General features: G+C 45.9%; 1 protein-coding gene across 3 annotated transcripts in view; it reads left to right on the top strand.

Moving 5' to 3' along the window:
- The window catches only part of SAMD11 (sterile alpha motif domain containing 11), a 159,297-nt gene that overhangs the window by 87,125 nt on the left and 53,669 nt on the right, over window positions 1-18,503 (top strand). For all 3 annotated transcript variants that reach the window (XM_028740774.2, XM_077931369.1, XM_077931368.1), the window contains one exon: window positions 13,882-13,974. In XM_028740774.2, coding sequence (XP_028596607.2) covers window positions 13,882-13,974 — 93 coding nt within the window. The remainder of the gene's footprint in view (window positions 1-13,881; window positions 13,975-18,503) is intronic.

Raw genomic sequence — 18,503 nt, 5'->3', positions numbered from 1 at the left:
CGCCGCTCCCCGGCTTCCCGCCACTCTTTGTGCCACTGCGCCCCCCCCCCCCCACAGATCAGATAAATGCGAAGCTGCCTACAAGGTGCTGCTCTCTTGCCACAAAGGGATTTTCTCTGTGTGCGAGAAGGGAGGATGATGGCATAAGGCCCTTTTTAATCTTAATTGAGAGCGACACACAAAGGGATGAGCGCAGGAGCCGGGGTCCGCCTGACAAAGGCATGGCGGCAAAGCTGGAGGTTTGCACATCAAACACAGACTTAGAGCCTCCCTGAGAAGCTTGCTGCGTGTCTGTAAACAAATCCAATCCTTTCTATCCAGTTTGGCTAATTCACTCTGCCAGGGCATGCAAAAGCGAAGATGGGCGGCTGGCGGAAGAGGAGGAGGGGGTGGGAAGCTTATGAAGACAGCACCTGTCAAAAGAAGGAGCTGATCGGCTTGCGTGTGTCCGTAGGGAATGCTCTAGCCCTGGGGTCTTTTAGTTTCTTCCTGTGGCTGACTCAAAACTATTTGCTCTTTTCTCTTCTCACCGCCCTGCTGTCACCCCAAATGCTTTGGGTACCTCCCGAAAAACTGCCTTTGGTTTCCATTGTCTTTTTCAGAATTCCATGCTGAACTGTTTTTTTGTTTGCCTTGTTTTAAGTTGCCCTCACCCTTGATCGCTCTCAGTGATGTTATTCTGCAGCCTGATCTGGTTGGCTGTATAGCATCATGACATTGTCCCGATTCACTACAACTGCATCCACATCACACGTTTGAAGTGCTATGATACCATTTTAACAGTAGTTGAGAATCCTGAGAAATGTTGCTTGATTAGGGTGCTGGCTTCACAGAGCTACAGTTCCCAGAGGTATAATAGTGCTTCAAATGTATGGCACAGATGTGACCTGTGTTTCTGAGTAGTATCTCAGCTTTCCACTAAGGAGATCAGCACGTCCTACATGATTCTTGCCTCCCACATTTTCTCCTCAAAACCATCCTGTGAGCAAAACTATGGGAATACAGTGGTACCTCGGGTTAAGTACTTAATTCGTTCCGGAGGTCCGTTCTTAACCTGAAACTGTTCCTAACCTGAAGCACCACTTTAGCTAAAGGGGCCTCCTGCTGCCGCTGCGCTGCCGGAGCACGATTTCTGTTCTCATCCTGAAGCAAAGTTCTTAACCCAAGGTACTATTTCTGGGTTAGCGGAGTCTGTAACCTGAAGTGTATGTAATCTGAAGTGTATGTAACTCGAGGTACCACTGTATTGGAATCTCCCTATTCCTAGTCTTGACTCTTATTATTAGCCATCCCCCATGGGATCCTGCATCATTAACCCTGAGCCTATGGTTGCTGATTGGTTGAGATCGCTCATGTGATTATCCTAGGAAGGAAAGAAATGAAGCAACATGGAAGGGGTGGGATATGGCACAGTAACATTACTGCAAGATTTTTGTTTAGATAACTTTTCACTTCTCCAAAATCAGTGACTTTGACTTCAATGGCTAAAGGGGATGACGTGGTGCCATTTTTAAGTTTATTTTTGCTTTCTGTTACCAGGATCTGGTTCACTGGCTTTCCAAATGGAAACAGCTTTCCAAATTATTTATTTGAACTTCTGAACGTTGTCAGTGCTGGGCACACGGGCATCAGAGCATGCGGGGAGCATGAAGCACAGTTCTGGCAGGATGGGACCTAGAGCTGCGTGAAGATGTCAGAGGAGACCCCATAGAAGAGTGTATTATGAGCGCAGAGTCTGTTATGGGCTGTGGTTGATGCCTGGCTGGATAGCATAGCATAGCGGTTGGAGCACTTGCTTTGCATGCAGAAGGTCCCAGATTCAATCCCCAGCATCTTGAGGTAGGGCTGGGAGAAGTTCCTATCCGAAGACCCGGAAGGACTGCGCCAGTACAGTGCTAAGCTAGATTTACTCATTGGTTTGACTTGGTAAGGCAGCTTTCTATATTCCAGTGTCTTAAGGGACCTTTTGCATGCAAAGCATGTGCTCTCCCTCTCTCTCTCTCTCTCTTTTTTTTTTTTTTGGTAAATAATTTTTATTCATTTTCAATAAAATCCTCCAATTAATGACAAAACCAATCAAATCATTTCAAAATACAATAATAATAATACCACAATTATATATTCCAATTATAAAAAATTTCAAAAGGGGACTCCCCATGTTCCAGATGACTTGAGATTTTTGCCCTCATTACAGACTCTGCGTTCTTCGCTATTGTTCAATTCATAACTCAGATTTTAACCGTCCTTGTTTTCTCAAACAAGTCTCGCTCTACTGTAACTCCCTTTTACCCCTGAGCTACAGCCCTTCACATAAGAAATAGGAAACTGCCTTATACTGAGACAGATCCTTGGCCCATCTAGCTAGTGTTGCCTACACTGACTGGCAGCATCCCTCCAGGATACAAAGCAGGTGTTTTACCACTGGGCTACTGCCCTTTCCTCTTCTGTGATCCCAGAGGATAAAGGAGCAAATTGGGAGGTGAAAGGATGATTTTTGCTTTACTACCTGACTGCACCTTCCCTATTTAATTATTATTATTTTTTAATTTAAAAGAAAACCTATAACTGATTGCTCATCACATGAAATTGAGCAGAAAGCCAACTCCTTCCCGGTCAAGCATCTCAGGCAGTCATTGCTGCCTTTTTTTGCTGCAAAAGGAAGAGCTGTTTGAAGAGGAGAACCATTGACAGCCTTTCCACCCTCTTGTGGCTGGTGTTTGTTTAAACAGAGGATGGGGGTGATTTAAATTGCCCCCTCCCCCAGTTACTTAGTCTGTGGTTTCCCGCCCCCTCTTCTTCAAACTGGCAGGACGATCAATTTCCATGCTGTTTTGGTTTTCTTGAATCTGGGATCCTAAGAGGTTGGGAAACATTTTCAAGCAAATTGCTTCCTTCATATAAGCAGATCACTTCCTTGCTTTCCTCTCCTAGAGCACGGGTGAATTGGCATATGGAGTTATTCACATAATAGCGGTTATCATCTGATAACCTGAGTTATTATCTCTCTGCTCACGGAGCGCTGCCTTTGATCAAATTGGGCAGACGCCCAGTCATGGAATACAAGTGGAGAGGAATGTTCATGCCTGCTGATTCTTCAGCCACCAGTTTTCTTTAGAGGTTCTTGGAATGTTGTATGCTGGGCAAAGGCACCCTGTCTGATACCCTGGACAGCTGCTGCCAGTATGTGTAGTACTAAACTAGATGAGCCATAATCTTATTATAAAGCCATCCAAGTATAAGAAAACCAGAAAGACAACAGGGTTTTTGTCAAAAGTACCACAGAGCCTAGGGCTTGCCAATCAGAAGGTCGGTGGTTCGAATCCCTGCGACGGGGTGAGCTCCCGTTGCTCGGTTCCTGCTCCTGCCAACCTAGCAGTTTGAAAGCACATCAAAGTGCAAGTAGATAAATAGGTCTACCTTCCAGCGGGAAGGTAAACAGTGTTTCCGTCCGCTGCTCTGGTTCACCATGCTGGTCACATGACCCGGAAGCTGTACGCCGGCTCCCTCGGCCAGTAAAGCGAGAAGAGCGCCGCAACCCCACAGTCATCTGCGACTGGACCTAACGGTCAGGAGTCCCTTTACCTTTAAAGTTTATTGTAATTAAAAGTTTTCCTTCTTCTGGAGCAGCTCCTTTTGTTAAAACAGTACGGGGGGGGGGGATACGTTGAATTTTGTTCCCTAGTCACATGCAGCTGAGTGTTGGGCATTAACAGCTACAATAAACTTGGGAGGGGGCACTTTAAGAACCTTATCCTCTCTCATTTTTCTTACATTCTGTGCCTCCAGCACTTTTTTGTGGTTATGCCTCTGCATGAGAAAGCTTCCTTTGCTCCCCTGGATGGACTTGACATGGTGACATGCTGAAGTTGAGCAAGGGGGGCCCAGTCCGCTGGCGCGCCTGAAGGCCGCTGAGATGTAAGGGTTAAGCCGGTAATGTGACCGCACAGCTCATAAATTAACCAGGGACCTGCCCCCCTTCGCAGTTGCAAAAGAGAGGTATTGAACAGGCTGCCAGGAGGACTTGTTGTTCCACCGTGGATGCTGTGCTCTCTTTCTAGCAGTGGGAAACTAATTGGCCAGGGAGCAGCTGCCTCGTGGGGGTGGGGAAGAGCCCAACCAATTAAGAACTCAGGGGAGACTTTGCAGTGCAAATCACCACCACCCATTTTCAATTTCCCAGTCACTCATTCCTGGCTTCCCCCCTCCCTCCCTCCCTCCCTCCTCACACTTCATTTCTAGAATTCTGTTCTTCCATTTTCTTGTGTTTTGCATTTTCCCTCTCTCCCCACTTTCTCCGTTATGAGGAAGGACTGTGGCTCAGTGGTAGAGCACCTGCTTTGCATGCAGAAGGTCCTGGCTTCAATCCCTAGCATCTCCAGCTACGGCTGGTAATGTCGCCTGCCTGAAATCCCAATGACTTGCTGCCAGCCAGTGTAGGCGGCACTAAGCTAGATGGTCCCAGTGGTCTGACTCAGTATTAGGCAGCTTCCTGTGTCTTAAGGAAAAGGCCGTAGCTTGGTGGTAGATTGTCCCCTTTGAATGTAGAAGGTGTCCTGGGTACCATCTCCAGGTGGGACTAGAAATGTCCCCAAGTCATCATGGATGGAAAAAAATGGTGGATGCCTGGAAAAGAGATGACACTCTGTATAGCAGCTAAAAAATGGAAGGGAGTCACTCTTAGCATACCACAAAACAAGCCTGCCCATCCCCAGAGGACACCCAATTAGAAGGGGGTCCCATCACATCTCAAGAGCCTCCTCAAACCTGCAACTTGCCTGTGAGAGGTGGGGTGGACTTTGATAAGTCAAGTTTTACCATGAGTACTGAGGGAGAAACTCAGCTTGTAGTGATTCCTCCATGTCACACACATTTGTGTGTCAAATGTACCAAAGTCCTAGAAGCGTAAGAAGATGTGTGCTGGATCAAGCCAAGGGCTCATCTTGCCCAGCATATCCTGTCTTCACAGTGCCCCAGTGAACAGTCTCCCCACCTGAAATTCCCACAAACTTTGTTTTCATGGGTATACTGCCTCCCAACAGCGGAGGTGGAACAGGACCACAGTGGCCTATAGCCAGGTGCTAGCCTTCCCCTCTATAAAGTTGTGTAACTGCCTTTTAAAGTAAGCCTAGGAGGGTATGCTGAATAAGACCATAAGAAAAGCCGGGCTGCTGGATCAGGACAAAGGTCCACCACGGTCTAGCACCCTGTTCTCAACCAGATCCCCAGGGGAAGCTCCCAAACCAGACCTGAACACAATAGCATTTGCTATTCCCAGCAACTGGGATTCATAGGCATACTGCCTCTGATAAGAGTGGGGGGGGGGGAATAGCCATTCCAGCTAGTAGCCATTGCCAGGCTTCTCCTCCATGAATCTAGTGGCTCCCTTATTACAAAATATTGCTTCTAATTTTCTCCTTTCCCATCTTTTCTCCCCATTATTTTCTCAACCCCGAAACTACCGTGTGTGTGAGAGAGAGCTTTCTCCCATCTCTCCCACCTACCTTCCCTTTCGCCTCCCCTCACTCTGTCTTTGAGCTCCTTGGGAAGAAGACAATTTGAAGGCTTTCCGCTCGGCGCTCAGCCCGAGAGGTTCCTTTTCCCTCAAGCCAATCAATGGCAGGCTTTTTGGCCCCGGCGGGGCTCGGCAAACACGAGATCAATAAGTTATTAGCACCATTCTGTCAGCTGTAATGTGGAGATTGATCGGGGCTGGGGCTCCTGCACGCTGCTTGGCACTTCCCTGGCCTGATAAAGATGACAGATTAAGGGAATAAGAAAAAGGAATTAAGGAGTCTGGCTGTCAAAGCCTGTCACGGGCCGGTGGGGGCTGAATGAGTGCGGTCGGACGTTTAAGCGACGCTCAGGGCACGGCTCCTGCTGCCTGCTCCCCTGGAAGCTGCTATCTCTTTGCTGCCGCCTTCAAAGTGGTGCAGAAAAGGCCGAGGCCCTGACAAAACGAAATGGTAATGGTCATCGCCAAACTGTCAGGCTGGGTATCTGAGGATGCGCCAGTTCAGTGGCTCTGGCCTCGTTCTTCTCCATGGAGACGAGTAATGGGCCTAAGGTGGTAGTACAGGCAGAGCTCCAAGTAAGGCAGGGGTAGGGAGAGAGGAACCCTTTTCACTCCAAGGGTCACATTTCCTTCTGGGGGCCACAGACTAGTGCCAGGCAAAAATGGGCAGAGCGACAAATGGGAATTTCATCTTTGTACAGTAGGCTAGTTTGCACACACACACAGCCTTCTCTATCCAGGCGAGCAAGAGTCTTTATCAGATTTCAAGGATGCATTTCTAGCCAGGCAAAAAACACGGTGTGCGTGTGTGTGTGTAAAAAACAAGGCTGCTGAGGAGAATAACTTGGGAGGGTTTATTGCCCGAGGAGAGTCACAAGGGCCAAATGGACAGTGATTTGGCCCCCACGCTTGAGGTTCCCCATTCCCACTGTACCTCAAAGCCTGGGGACCCCACTTTTTCTTCTCTAATCGTGTGCTAAGAATGCACTGTTCCTGGTTTGTATAACCACACATTTTGGTCCCTGGGGACAAGTAAAAGGTGTGTAAAATCAAGCATTGTGAGAAGAAAGTGGGTAAGTTTTTCTCCCATTGATAGTATTGAACTTTGTGGCCATCCAATGAATCTGAATTATGGAAGATTCAGTACAGACAAAAGAAAGTACTCTTTCACGCAGCACAGTTCATTTAGTGTCAGGGAATCTGGGCCCTTCCCTGAAAGTAAGGATGGGGGAGAAATTCTATTCAGTGTGCATTCAAAGGCAAACTTCTCTTAACTCAGACTTTCCGGAAAAAATATGCAAACTGAAACACAGCCAACTGTGCAAAAGTCATACCTCTCCGAATTTTGCAGTGGAATTTTCCAGCCAAGTACGAAAATGAATAAAAGTGTGCATAAAAATGAGTACATTAATGAAAATAGCGGACAAATATGCATTATATTAGGGGAAGTTGCTTTGCAAATGCATGTATATTGGACTGTATTGATTTGTTCATCATATAATATTACTTTTGCTAATTGTGATGTTTATTTTTAGTTGCTACTTCGTTAATGTTTTATAGATAGTTAGTGTTTTATTGATAGTTCATTAATTATATTATTTGATTTATGCTGTATTTGTGATGTTCTATCATGTTATTTTTGTTTATTGTTCTTAAGCCGCTTTGAGATTGATTTGAATGGAAAGCAGCATAGAAATACCATAAATCAAACGCTCCTTGCAAAAAGGTGTATATTAGGAGAAATTCATACTAAACTGCTGGTGAATTTTCAGGAGGACTTTTAAAATAAATAAACCACAAATCGATGTGGAAAAGTGGAGAACTGAACTGCATATTGGAAAAATGCGAAACTGAGAAGAAGAAACCAAAATTGGCAGAAAGGCAATCAGAAACCATGAGCATAATATAGAGATGAGCAGATTCCAACTGCCTTGAATTAAACAAATTTATGAACATTTGAAACTCAGGATGTTTTCAGTCTGTGAATGCTCAGTGAGCCCCTTCCACCCGCCTTGATTTATTTATGAACTCTTGACCCTGAGAAAATGAATCAACCTTGAAATGCCTGTGGACTAAAGGACGAGGTCTTCTTTCTAAACACTTTTCACCTTAGTTCCTTCTTGGCTTTGTTGTGTCCTCAGAACGTGATAGTGAGCACTTGGATTGGCTGTAAGTTTCTCGGGGGAAAAGAGATTCTCATGTGCTGTATGGCGGGGAGAGAAAACTTCAGGCTTTCGAGATCTGCTTTATTACAGAGAAACATAGGAAACTGCCCTTGTACAGAGTCAGACTGTGGATCCATCCCGCTTAGCACTGTATACACTGCCTGACAGTGGCTCTCAAGGGTTTCAGACCAGGGACCTTCCCAGCCCTACCTGGAAATGTGAGGGATTGAATTTGAGACCTTCTCCATGCAAAGCAGATGCTCTGCCAGTGAGCTACAACCCTTTCTCTAGATTAGGAACATAGGAAGCTGCCTTATATCAAATCAGACCATTGACCCATCTACATGGACTAGCCGCGGCTCTCCAGGGTTTCAGAGAGGGGGACATTACCAGCTGTACTTGGAGATGCCAGGGATTAATGCTAGCCGAAGTTCTTTTCTTAACCAGGGCATGAACAGGCCTGCAAGCTGAGGTTGAGATTTGGGGGAGCAGTAAACCGTGGTTAGCATGACATTGACACCGAGCATGACATTGGTGCCTACATACACACAAAAATCATTTTGAAATGATAACAGTAAAAGAGACTCTCTATCACACACACCCAAGTACCATTCTCTACATATGCATAGCTTGTGCAAATTCAGCCATGGTTAAGTGTGGCATTGACACCAGGCCTGTGTCTTAACCATACAATACTTACATGTAAAAAAAGGTAAAGGACCCCGACAGTTAAGTCCAGTCGCGAACGATTCTGGGATTGCGGTGCTCATCTCGGTCTATAGGCCGACGGAGCCAGCGTTTCTCCGCAGACAGTTTTTCTGGCCAGCATGACTAAGCTTCTGGCGCAGCGAAGCAGTGAAACCAGAGCAGCACACGGAAACGCCTTTTACCTTCCCGCTGGAGTGGTACCTTTTTATCTACATGCACTTTTTGGCATGCTTTTGAACCGTACAGATACATTATTTTGTAACGAGAAAGAGAAAACCCTACCCACTTCCCAAGCACAGTCTTCATTCATGCGTAGCCTGCAAGGTAGGCCATGGTTAGCTTGGCACTGACACTAGGCATGTATCTTACCCATTTGATACTCGCATATACACGACTGAGAGTAAGAGACTCCCAGCCACTCGCCCAGGCACCGTCCTCTATGCATGCATCATCTGCAAAATGAAGCTGGATCTCTTTCTTCCACCACAAAGACGAACAGCTGGGCTTGTTTTCCATACTATGAATTTTTACCACCTTTTTATGACCCGACCCAGGCTGTAAAAATGAATTTTGCAGGGCATGTCTGCACACCTCACCTTGTAAACGGCCTCGTTATAGGTGAGCAGTGGAGGAGGCTGTGAAAGCAAGCCACCCCCATCCCTGCCTCTGCTGTGTTTCTCCGAAGGGACTTTGGAGGAGGCGTCTCAAAGCTGCTTGTGTAATAAAACCACACCTTGGGAATCAGGGCCCCTCCGGATATCCTTTTTATTGCACATTCATGATGATTTGTGCTCTTGATGCTATCAGGGCAGTCACACACAATCCTTTTTTCAATACTGTTTGTGCCTGTCACATTGCGCTTCATTTCCAATCAGTGCGTATCCTGTAACTCGCTGCTGAAATTTCATTACTTTTTATCCACAAATAGTCTGGTTTATTTTTGTCCTATATTTGTTGCACTTTAGCTCCGTCGGATGGCAATAATGTGGAAGCATCACAGAACAAAAGCACGATAAATCCATCACTAATGCACCATTACTCTGTCAAGAATATGTTTCAGAATATACCAGTAATGAAACATCAGTCTGGCAGAGCCCTTAATGTCTTCAAATTGCTCATTTCCTAACAATTGGTCTTCTCCAGAATGTTGATGTACAAAGTGAAACACAGTTCTCTCCGAGAAGGCTTTCCTTCACCATTTCAGCTCTCTCCAGATGTTCTATTTGTGGTGCTTTCATTAAGATTTGAGCTCATGGTGATATTGGGGTGGTTATCTGCCATTCTGCTTTTGATGCTGTTTGTGCTTGTAAACATTCTGAAGCACAAGTTAGCAGCGAGAGCCTCCTTGGTGGTGGCTCCCTCCACAATTTGTGGAATGCTATAGTGTAAAGGCTTGCTGGATACCTTTTCTCTGATTCTGCTTAAACTTGCATTTGAGGTTCTTTTTGTTATACAGTTCTACCAGTGTTGATTCTTTTTTTTTAACTGGTTGCATTGTTTCTTTAGTTGTTTGTGTTGTGTATGTTTTTAATGTTTTATAGTCTACTTCATTTCATCTAGAGCAGATGTTGCCGAACTACAGGTGTTTATTTATTTATTAAAAATATTTATATATTGCTGTACCATAAAGAGATATCACAGAAGTTTATAACAATATTGAAAAAACTTTAATGTTCAGATGTTCCTGAACTACAGCTCCAGCCATCCTTGTTGAGGCTGATGGAAGTTGTGGAGAACGATGGCCTGGGAATGTAAAGAAAACATCCCATTAAGGACTAACATATTTGGGTGAAAACACCCAAAGCTTTTTGCGGGCAACAGGACTGGGGAAAACCTCCCATAGGGACTAGTATCACTGAAGCTATTTTAGGAATGAAAACATACCAAGGGCGTATTGCGGACTAAGGGACTGTGGGGAAGCCTCCCATAGGGATTAGCGTCATTGAGGCTGTTTTAAGAGTGAAAATTCACAATACATTTTGCAGGCTGTGGGACTTTGGGGCGGGTGGGAGGGAACTTGCCACAGGGACTAACGTCATTGGGGCTATTTTAGTACTGAAAATTTACCTTGGGCATTTTGCAGGCTACGGCGCTCCCATAGGGACTAGCGTCATTGAGCCTATTTTAGGAGTGAAAATGCATGTGGTGTTTTGCAGACTGTGGGGCGGGGGAGGAGTTCCTATATTAGGAGGGGAAAACACACCTAAGGCATTCCTTCTGGCTGTGGGACTGTGGGCAGAGGAGCCCAGCAGGGGCAGCAAGACCCAACGAGGGTCTGCCGGTTGCAGGACATTGCACAGTGATTTTAAACTAACCAGTCAGATGTTGGCTCCTGCGTCTCTAGGCTCCAAGCACTTTTCCTTCTCTCCCCCTCCCCAAGTGCTGATGGCTTGCCCTCTGTTTAAATTACACCCTGTAATTCCCATGACCTTTCCCCCCCTCTCTCCCTTTGTTCCGCTGATTCCTGCCGGCAAAGGGCAGAGCCAACTGCATGCCGTGGCACGAAACCCCAACTGGGCGCCTTTCACCTGCCGGTCCATTGATCTTTTACGGTTTAGGGAGGGTGGAAGCCAGCCCCATGCTGGTGGGGCATAGGGCAAAAACCGTCCTGTTGTCATGGATGCCGTTTCTAGGGGCAAGTGTGTTGCACGTGCCGGCCAGCGGGATGTCCAGGTTTGGGAGAATCCAAGCTTGCATGGCAGGGAGAAATTCCCCAAAGAAGAGTTTGGATTTGATATCCCGCTTTATCACTACCCGAAGGAGACTCAAAGCGGCTAACATTCTCCTTTCCTTTCCTCCCCCACAACAAACACTCTGTGAGGTGAGTGGGGCTGAGAGACCTCAAAGAAGTGTGACTGGCCCAAGGTCACCCAGCAGCTGCATGTGGAGGAGCAGGGAATCGAACCCGGTTCACCAGATTACGAGTCCACTGCTCTTAACCACTAGACCACACTGGCTCTCATACTCACCTGTTTCCCATAGAGGCTAAGCCTCAGACTGGCCTTAAAAAAAAAAAATAGTACTTGACTATATATTTAAATAAATTTATTATTGACTCTCAGTAGTTATTTTATTTATTAAATTTGTATACCACTCTTCATTCGTAGATTTCAGGGTGAAACACAACATAGAAACACAAAATGCATAATAAAAACAAGAACAAAAAGTTCGTTGTCAGCATCTCAGTTGTTAGCAGGGATGAGGGAGGAATTTGATTAAGTTCACATTAAAAGAAGTATCTCCCAAATCATGCGCTTTCCGAAAACCAGACAGAAGCCAAAACACAGCCCCCCTTAGAAGTTTGCACTTTTCCCAATTTCTCTGTGCAGTCCTCCAGCCAAGTCATGATGCGAAGGGTGCATAAAATGCATGTATTAGTCAAAAGAATGTGCAAAAATTGCATCACATCACGGGAAATCCCCTTGCAAAAATGTGTGCACATGTAAATGTGCACAATAGGAAAAATGTGCACTAAAACGGTGGTGGATTTTCCTTGAGGGTTTCCGCAAACTGATATGGAAAAGGGGAGAAGTTACTTCATGAAAGAAAGAAAATGAGAAACAGACAGAACTAGCTATCCCTAGTTGGTGGGCGAGAGGTTTCAGTAGCCTTTTCCTTTTTAAAAAAGTAAACTGCAGAGGCAGTAATGCTTCAGAATACCAGTTGCTGGAAACTGCAAGAGGAGAGATCTTGGGTTCAGATCCTGCTTGGTGGGTTTTCCCACAGGCATCTATCTGGTTGGTCACTGAGAGAACAGGATGCTGGACTAGATTGGCCATTGGCTTGAGGCAGCTTCAAGGCTCTTATATTGTTATATAGATGAAGGTTTCATTCAAAAATCAGTCCAAAGAGATAAAACTGCCAGCCATTAGGGGGAAAAAACAGGGCAAACGGTTTCGCTGCCCAAAACTCTGTAGCAGAGGGAAAACTTCCCCCCTGATTAAGTGTTCTGATCCACAGGAAAGTTTACATACTCCCACACTCACAGAAACTGTTCCATCAAGAGATACTGTTTCACCTAATTTGCAATGGCTGCCCAATCTGAGCAACACAGTGGTTGTTAAACAGCAGGCAATTAGGACTGCAACCAGCAATACAATCAACGTCCCCGCAATCCAAGCAGGGTAGTTTTTCATGTGGTTCGTGACCAGTTGCGAAGAAATATGCACAAGAGCTGTATGGACTTTGTGCTTAAATAAATAAATAAATGCCACCCGAACGAGCTGAATTCCATGCCAGGAAAAGCTCAGTTCTGCATCTAAAGATAAATTAGACGACTTGAGCAAAATGGCATGAATTTTATTTTGTGTGCATCTTTTTTTAACATAATTGTGCATAATTAATTCTCGCTTTGGTCATGTTGGGATGGAGGGGGGGCACAGAGGTACATGAAACGCTGAAGCCCATTTCTCAACCCACCGCTTTGCATCCTGGGATTTCATTAGTCATAAGGACCAGAAGCTTGGTTGGGGGTTGTTTACATTTAAAAAAAAAAAAAAAGCAGCAGCTGAAATTGTCAGGAAGCAGAGTTCTGCTCCTATTAAGTGATGTTCTGAGCCTTTTCAGAATTGCAACACACACACACACACACACACACACACACACACACGCGCAATATGATACTTGTTTTGCACAGGGTGTTTTTTGTGGGGGGGGAGGGGTTGCAGTCCCTTTAAGGCAGAGCCTTTTTGATAGATGAGAATTTGATGCTTGCGACGATGACAAACAGTCTCCCCAGCATTATTATGGGAGGATATTGATTTTTAAATCTGTACAGGAGGAGAAGGGAAAAGCAGGAGGGGGGAATTGAGAAAGAGAGGAGGGGGTGGGGGGGAGAGAGAGATGTTGTAATTGTATATTAGATATTTTGCGTTGGCTTGCTAGGACTGCACGGATGCAGAGGCTGAGTGCTTCTCGCACAGTCTGGCGGGGAGAAGATTGCTGAAGATCTTGCGATCGCCAAGAGCGAAGGGGTGGAGATAGAGATAGAGAGAGACTGTGAAGAAAGATTGAGGAGCAGGGTGCTTGTGTGTGTGTGAGAGAAGGGGGATGTGAATACTCTTTCTCTCTCTTTCTCCCCCGCCCCAACCACCCGCCAAGACCCCAGCTGTTTTGTATCAGGGTATGAAAAGCGAGGACACACCCGGGGGACGAAAGGCGGCCGATCAAATGATGCAGTTCAGTAAGGAAATAAACTAGATTTCCAAATTTATGGCTGGAAACGGTGGCCATTGATCAGCGTGCTGAAGGGTTGCTGGGTCCCTTTGGGCTGCATGATTAGGAAAGCATATCCGTGAGCTCAATATGACTTCCACTCCGCCACCCACCCTCCCTCCCTCCCTCCTCCCTCGCTCAGCCAGATTTGTGTGTGTGTGTTCAACATGCCCCCCAAAGTCTCTGGATGAAAGGGTGGCGGTGATGGAAAGAAGAGTGTGCCTTTCTATCTAATTCTCTCTTTCTCTTTCTCCCTCTCCTCCCCACCCCCCTTTCTTCCAGACGAAGTTTTAGGCAAGAGAAGAGCGTGTTCACCCAACAGCAGCAGCGAGTGTCCCCTGGAGAGCAAGAAATCTCGAAGTGAGTCCCCAAAAGGTAGGTTCCTTTTTTAAAAAATAATAATCATAATACTTTCTGAAGCTTGGGACAGTTGGTGTTTATGATGGAGAAAGAGGAGTTTGGGGGTGGGAAGTAGCAGGATCTCCCCGAGTCATGCCGCTGCTGCAGTTTCCTTTCATAAAAGCTCAAAGGGTTCTTCCATTCTCAGCTTTCTGGCTACGGAAGGTGTCCCTTAACTTGAATTGCTCTTAATTTATGCTGACCCCTGCACCCTGCTCCCACCCCCGGACTTGATAAGATCTGGGTAAGTTCCTTCCTTTATGAACGATTTAGTACCGGATGAGAACATCATTCTGTAAGATTTCCCCCGCCCCCTGTCTGCTTAGCAAGAGTTAAGATTACAAAAATTACTATGTCCCATTTCCTTCCTTGGTGTTTTCCTTTCTTTCTCTCTTCCCCCCTCCGCTCCCTCCTGCCTGTGAGTTTGGGTTTTTATAGTAAAACATTTTCTTTTCAAGACTTCCGTATGGAATACAAACAGCTACTTCAGTCGCACTCGGGGGAGTTGGGCGTGATCAACAGGATTTTTAAAATTACAGTTATTTCTTTGAAGAGCAGAACTGCATACATGCCCAATGACATATTTGCAACCTGCTTTGAAAGCCCCTAAGTTTCAAAAGCAGTTTTGCCGTGCAGCACAGAGATGGGGGAGTACGAGGCCAGGTTCCTGTGTGAGAGAGGCAGAGACTGTGTACACATTGTACATTTAAGGCAATGACTCCTCCGCCCCACCAAATAATCCAGGGAACTGTAGTTTCTTAAGCTTGCTGGGTATTGTAGTTCTTCTAGGACTAAGCTACAATTGGTCCATCCAGCTCAGTGTTGTCCACGCTGATTGGCAGCAGCTCTCCATGGTTTCGGGCCGGAGTCTCTCCCAGCCCTGCTTAGAGAATCTGGGAATTATCATTCATTTAATTTCTATACCGCTTTGTATTTTTAATAAAAAAAATCTCAAAGCAGTTTGCAACCTACATTTAAAAAATCAAGTAAAGTAATCCAGAAGAAAACATTACTGAAGAAAGTCAAGTATACATTAAAAACAACAGATGCTCTTCCACTGAGCTACAGCCCTGTCCCTGTTCCCTAGAGGTTTCCTTGTTTTAAGTTCAAAACTAATTAGCAGTCAATAGCACACACCTTGATGGAGATTGCACTCTGATTGAGGGGCCCAAGCTGTCAGAAAGGTTTTGCCTTAACAGTTACTGTGAAAATAAGTTTTTAAGCAGCAAACTTGTAGGTCCTGTTCTTTCTCCTTGGCTTTTCTGCAGCAGGACTCTACTGTGGGCTAGACAAAGTGCCAGGATATGACCTTGCCATGCATTCAAAAGTTCAAAAGGGCACTAAGGCTTCTTCACCTTCCAGTTTGTTGATATCAAAGTTTTAGGCAGTGAGGGGTGGGACGGGGTGAACAGGAGATCCTGGGGTGCATCCAATTCAAGAGCAGACCTGTTAAAAATTTTGGACCTAAATTGGTCCTGCCTGGTTTTTTCACAGGGATGCAGCCAATGTTATTTCTACTGAGGCTTGTTGGCATCTGCCTGTATTGAGAGACAATGGAAGAGTGTTCCTTTGGGGGAGAAGTCAAACTGTTGGAAGGTTGCAGTGCCCGTTGTGGTTGTAAAGACCGATGCGGGAGAGACATGTTTTGTTGCAGCTGGGGCAGATGAAGGCATCTGGTTGTGCTGCTGCAGATGCACCATAGCGTTTCTTCTCTCTGCACTCCTCCCAGCAGTCATTTCTCCTCTGGTCACTGCTATGGATGCGCAACCTGACTTGTCTGTCTCCAGGTGCTGCAGTCGTCTGCAAGGGTCTCCCCCACAGCACAATTGATGTTACTAGCCTTCACGTCACGTTTGCAAACATTTTTGCAGTGCAAAGTTGGTCTGCCAAGTGACCTGGTGCCAGAAGCCAGCTCTCTGTAGGGCATATCCTTGGGGATCCTGCCGCCTTCCAGTCTGCAGACATGACCAAGCCAGTGTAGACGTTGCTGAGACAGGAGTGCAAACATACTGCGAATGTGGGCTTGAGAGAGCACATCCTTGTTTGAAACTTTGTCATTAATGCACCTGAGTGTGGGGAACCTTTGGCCCTTCAGATGTTGCTGAACTACAACTCCCATCAGCCCCAACAAGCACAGCCAATGGGAGTTGTAGCTCAGCAGCCTCAGAAGGACCAAAAGCCTACCTCCCCACACCTGTTTTCAGGTCTTCCACTTAGATGATGGAGCGAACTTGTTTTCTGTTGCTCCAAAGAGCAGGGCCTGAACCGGGTTCAAATGACATGCATGGGAATTTCAACTGAGCATTAGAGAGAACTTCCTGATGGCAGGAGGTGCCTGACACTCCTTTGACAGAGGCTTTTGAGAAGAGGCTGGACGACTGCCTGTTGGGGAAGTTGTAGCAGGGGAGTGCCTGCATTGGCAAGGGGTTCAGCTAAATGGCCTTTTGAGGTTCCTTCTAACTCCTATGATTCTATGAAAAGTAGGCATAAGATAACAAAAGGATGGCTGTGCTTTTATGGTAGTTCTGTTGCTTCTGTGGGCAGCCAGGAGATTTGCTTCTGGGCATTTTGAAGAGGCGCAGGGAAATCTGGAGAAGGAGCCACCAGCATCCGTCTCCCTACTCCCTGTTGTTCCTAGAGCTGGAGTCGCTGCAGCTTTGTTATTTTGCCAGGCAGAGTCTTCACAATCATAAGGACTAGAAACTTTACTTGCATCTTATTTCTATTTTAATCTTCTCTTTGCAATCATAAGGACTAGAAACTTGGTTTTTAACCGTATCTTGTTTTTAATTTTATCTTAGCTTCACCATCATAAGGACTATATATACTGTATCCCCCCCCCCCTCTTACCTTGCTTTCATTTTGTATCTTCACAATGCTAAGAGTTGGGAACTTTATTGAAAAGGAAAGGAATGCAATTAAGTGATGAACCGAGACCTCAGGGTTCTCTGTTCTGCAGGGCAGTTGCAGAAGCCTAGGAAGAAGCTCCAAAACCACAAAGACAGTACAATATCCCAGAAGAATCTGGTTTTCCAGTGCACATTCCTCTTGTCCACAAGCCTGTGAAACCAATTCCCCCACTCCTCACCCCAGCCTGCCTCTCCTTTTTCCTACTCTGCTTCCCTCTCCCTCTCATCCTCCTTGGAGTTGCAATTAGGCAGACACCAATATTCCAATAGGATCCAGGTAGGATGCTGAAATGCATTTTGCTACCAAGGAAGACAGTGATGCCAGCCAGCTTATCGGAGGGGACCTAACAGTGGTATTAACCTGTAAAATGCTGCTCATAATACGCTTGTGCTATCCATCTGCAGGCTGTTTCTGAACTCCTGCCTCCTCCTTCTCCCCCTTCTCTCCCCCCCTTAACAGCTGCATCCTCTGAAAAATTAATCAAGGTGATAGCAGTTTAATCCATCTCTTGGAGAAGGAAGGCAGCTAAGCTTTAATCAGGCTTTCCCGAGACCTGACTATCTATCGCTTTTGGATTCGGAATCAATGCTGCTTATCCCAGACCCCAAATAAGACCTCCCTTTCCCCCACACCTCCATTTCTGCCCAGATTGGCATCTCCTCCCCCCCCCCCCCATCCCACCACACTCTCTTTGACACGGACAGTTTCAGTCTGAAGCAGCAGGTTATCAGATCTTGTGTGGGATCGGTCAGAATGATCTTTGTGCTTCCAGTTACCTGCAGAAGTTTAAATGAAATAGATTCTAGGGTTTTCTTCTGTGTGAGGCTAACTAGTGACTCTGTGTGTGTGTGTGTGTGTGTGTGTGTCCCCGTCTGTCCATCTGTGTCCTTTGCCAGCCAGATATACCAAGAGGGGTAAGGAGGAAGCAGTTTCCATCCTGTGCAGTGTTCATGGCAATCTGGACTGCTTCCTTTCTGCTGAAGTTCAGCTTCCACTAAAACCTACATAATTTGCTATCCACCATGGCTGAAATGAATGCAGTTAATTATAGAATCAAATGCATAATTAACTTCAGTGGGTAGGAAGTATTAAAAATAATGCAGGAAACAGAATTATTTAGTTAAAGTTGCAAACTTAACAACAACAGATGATGATGATGATGATGATGATGATGATGATGATGATACTACTACTACACACTGCTCATATTAACTTAAGTGATTTCCATTCTTGACCCTGGGTGAATGAGCAAACCGTCTCGACATCCACTCCTAATTCCATTTCCAACAGAATTCTCTGGCATCCCTAGCTGTTTGGCCATTGTTAGAACAAATGCTGAACTTGATGGGCCATTGGCCTGGCCTGATCCAGCAGGGCTTTACTTATGAGTAACAGAGAAAGAAGGCTGCCGCTTTCATGCCCTGCCTCTGGGCTACCTGAGACTCTCTTATTGGCCACTGTAAGAACAGGAGGCTGGACGAGATGAGCATTTGGCCTGATCAGACCAAAGGCCCATCTTACCCAGCATCCTGTTTCCAAGAGTGGACAACCACGTGCCTCTGAGAAGCCCTCAAATAGGACATGAACACAATTAG

This window comes from Podarcis muralis, chromosome 7 (genome assembly GCF_964188315.1).
Source record: "Podarcis muralis chromosome 7, rPodMur119.hap1.1, whole genome shotgun sequence".
Lineage (NCBI taxonomy): Eukaryota > Metazoa > Chordata > Lepidosauria > Squamata > Lacertidae > Podarcis > Podarcis muralis.
Note: the sequence above shows the minus strand (reverse complement) of the source record. Positions and strands in the feature narration are given on the sequence as shown.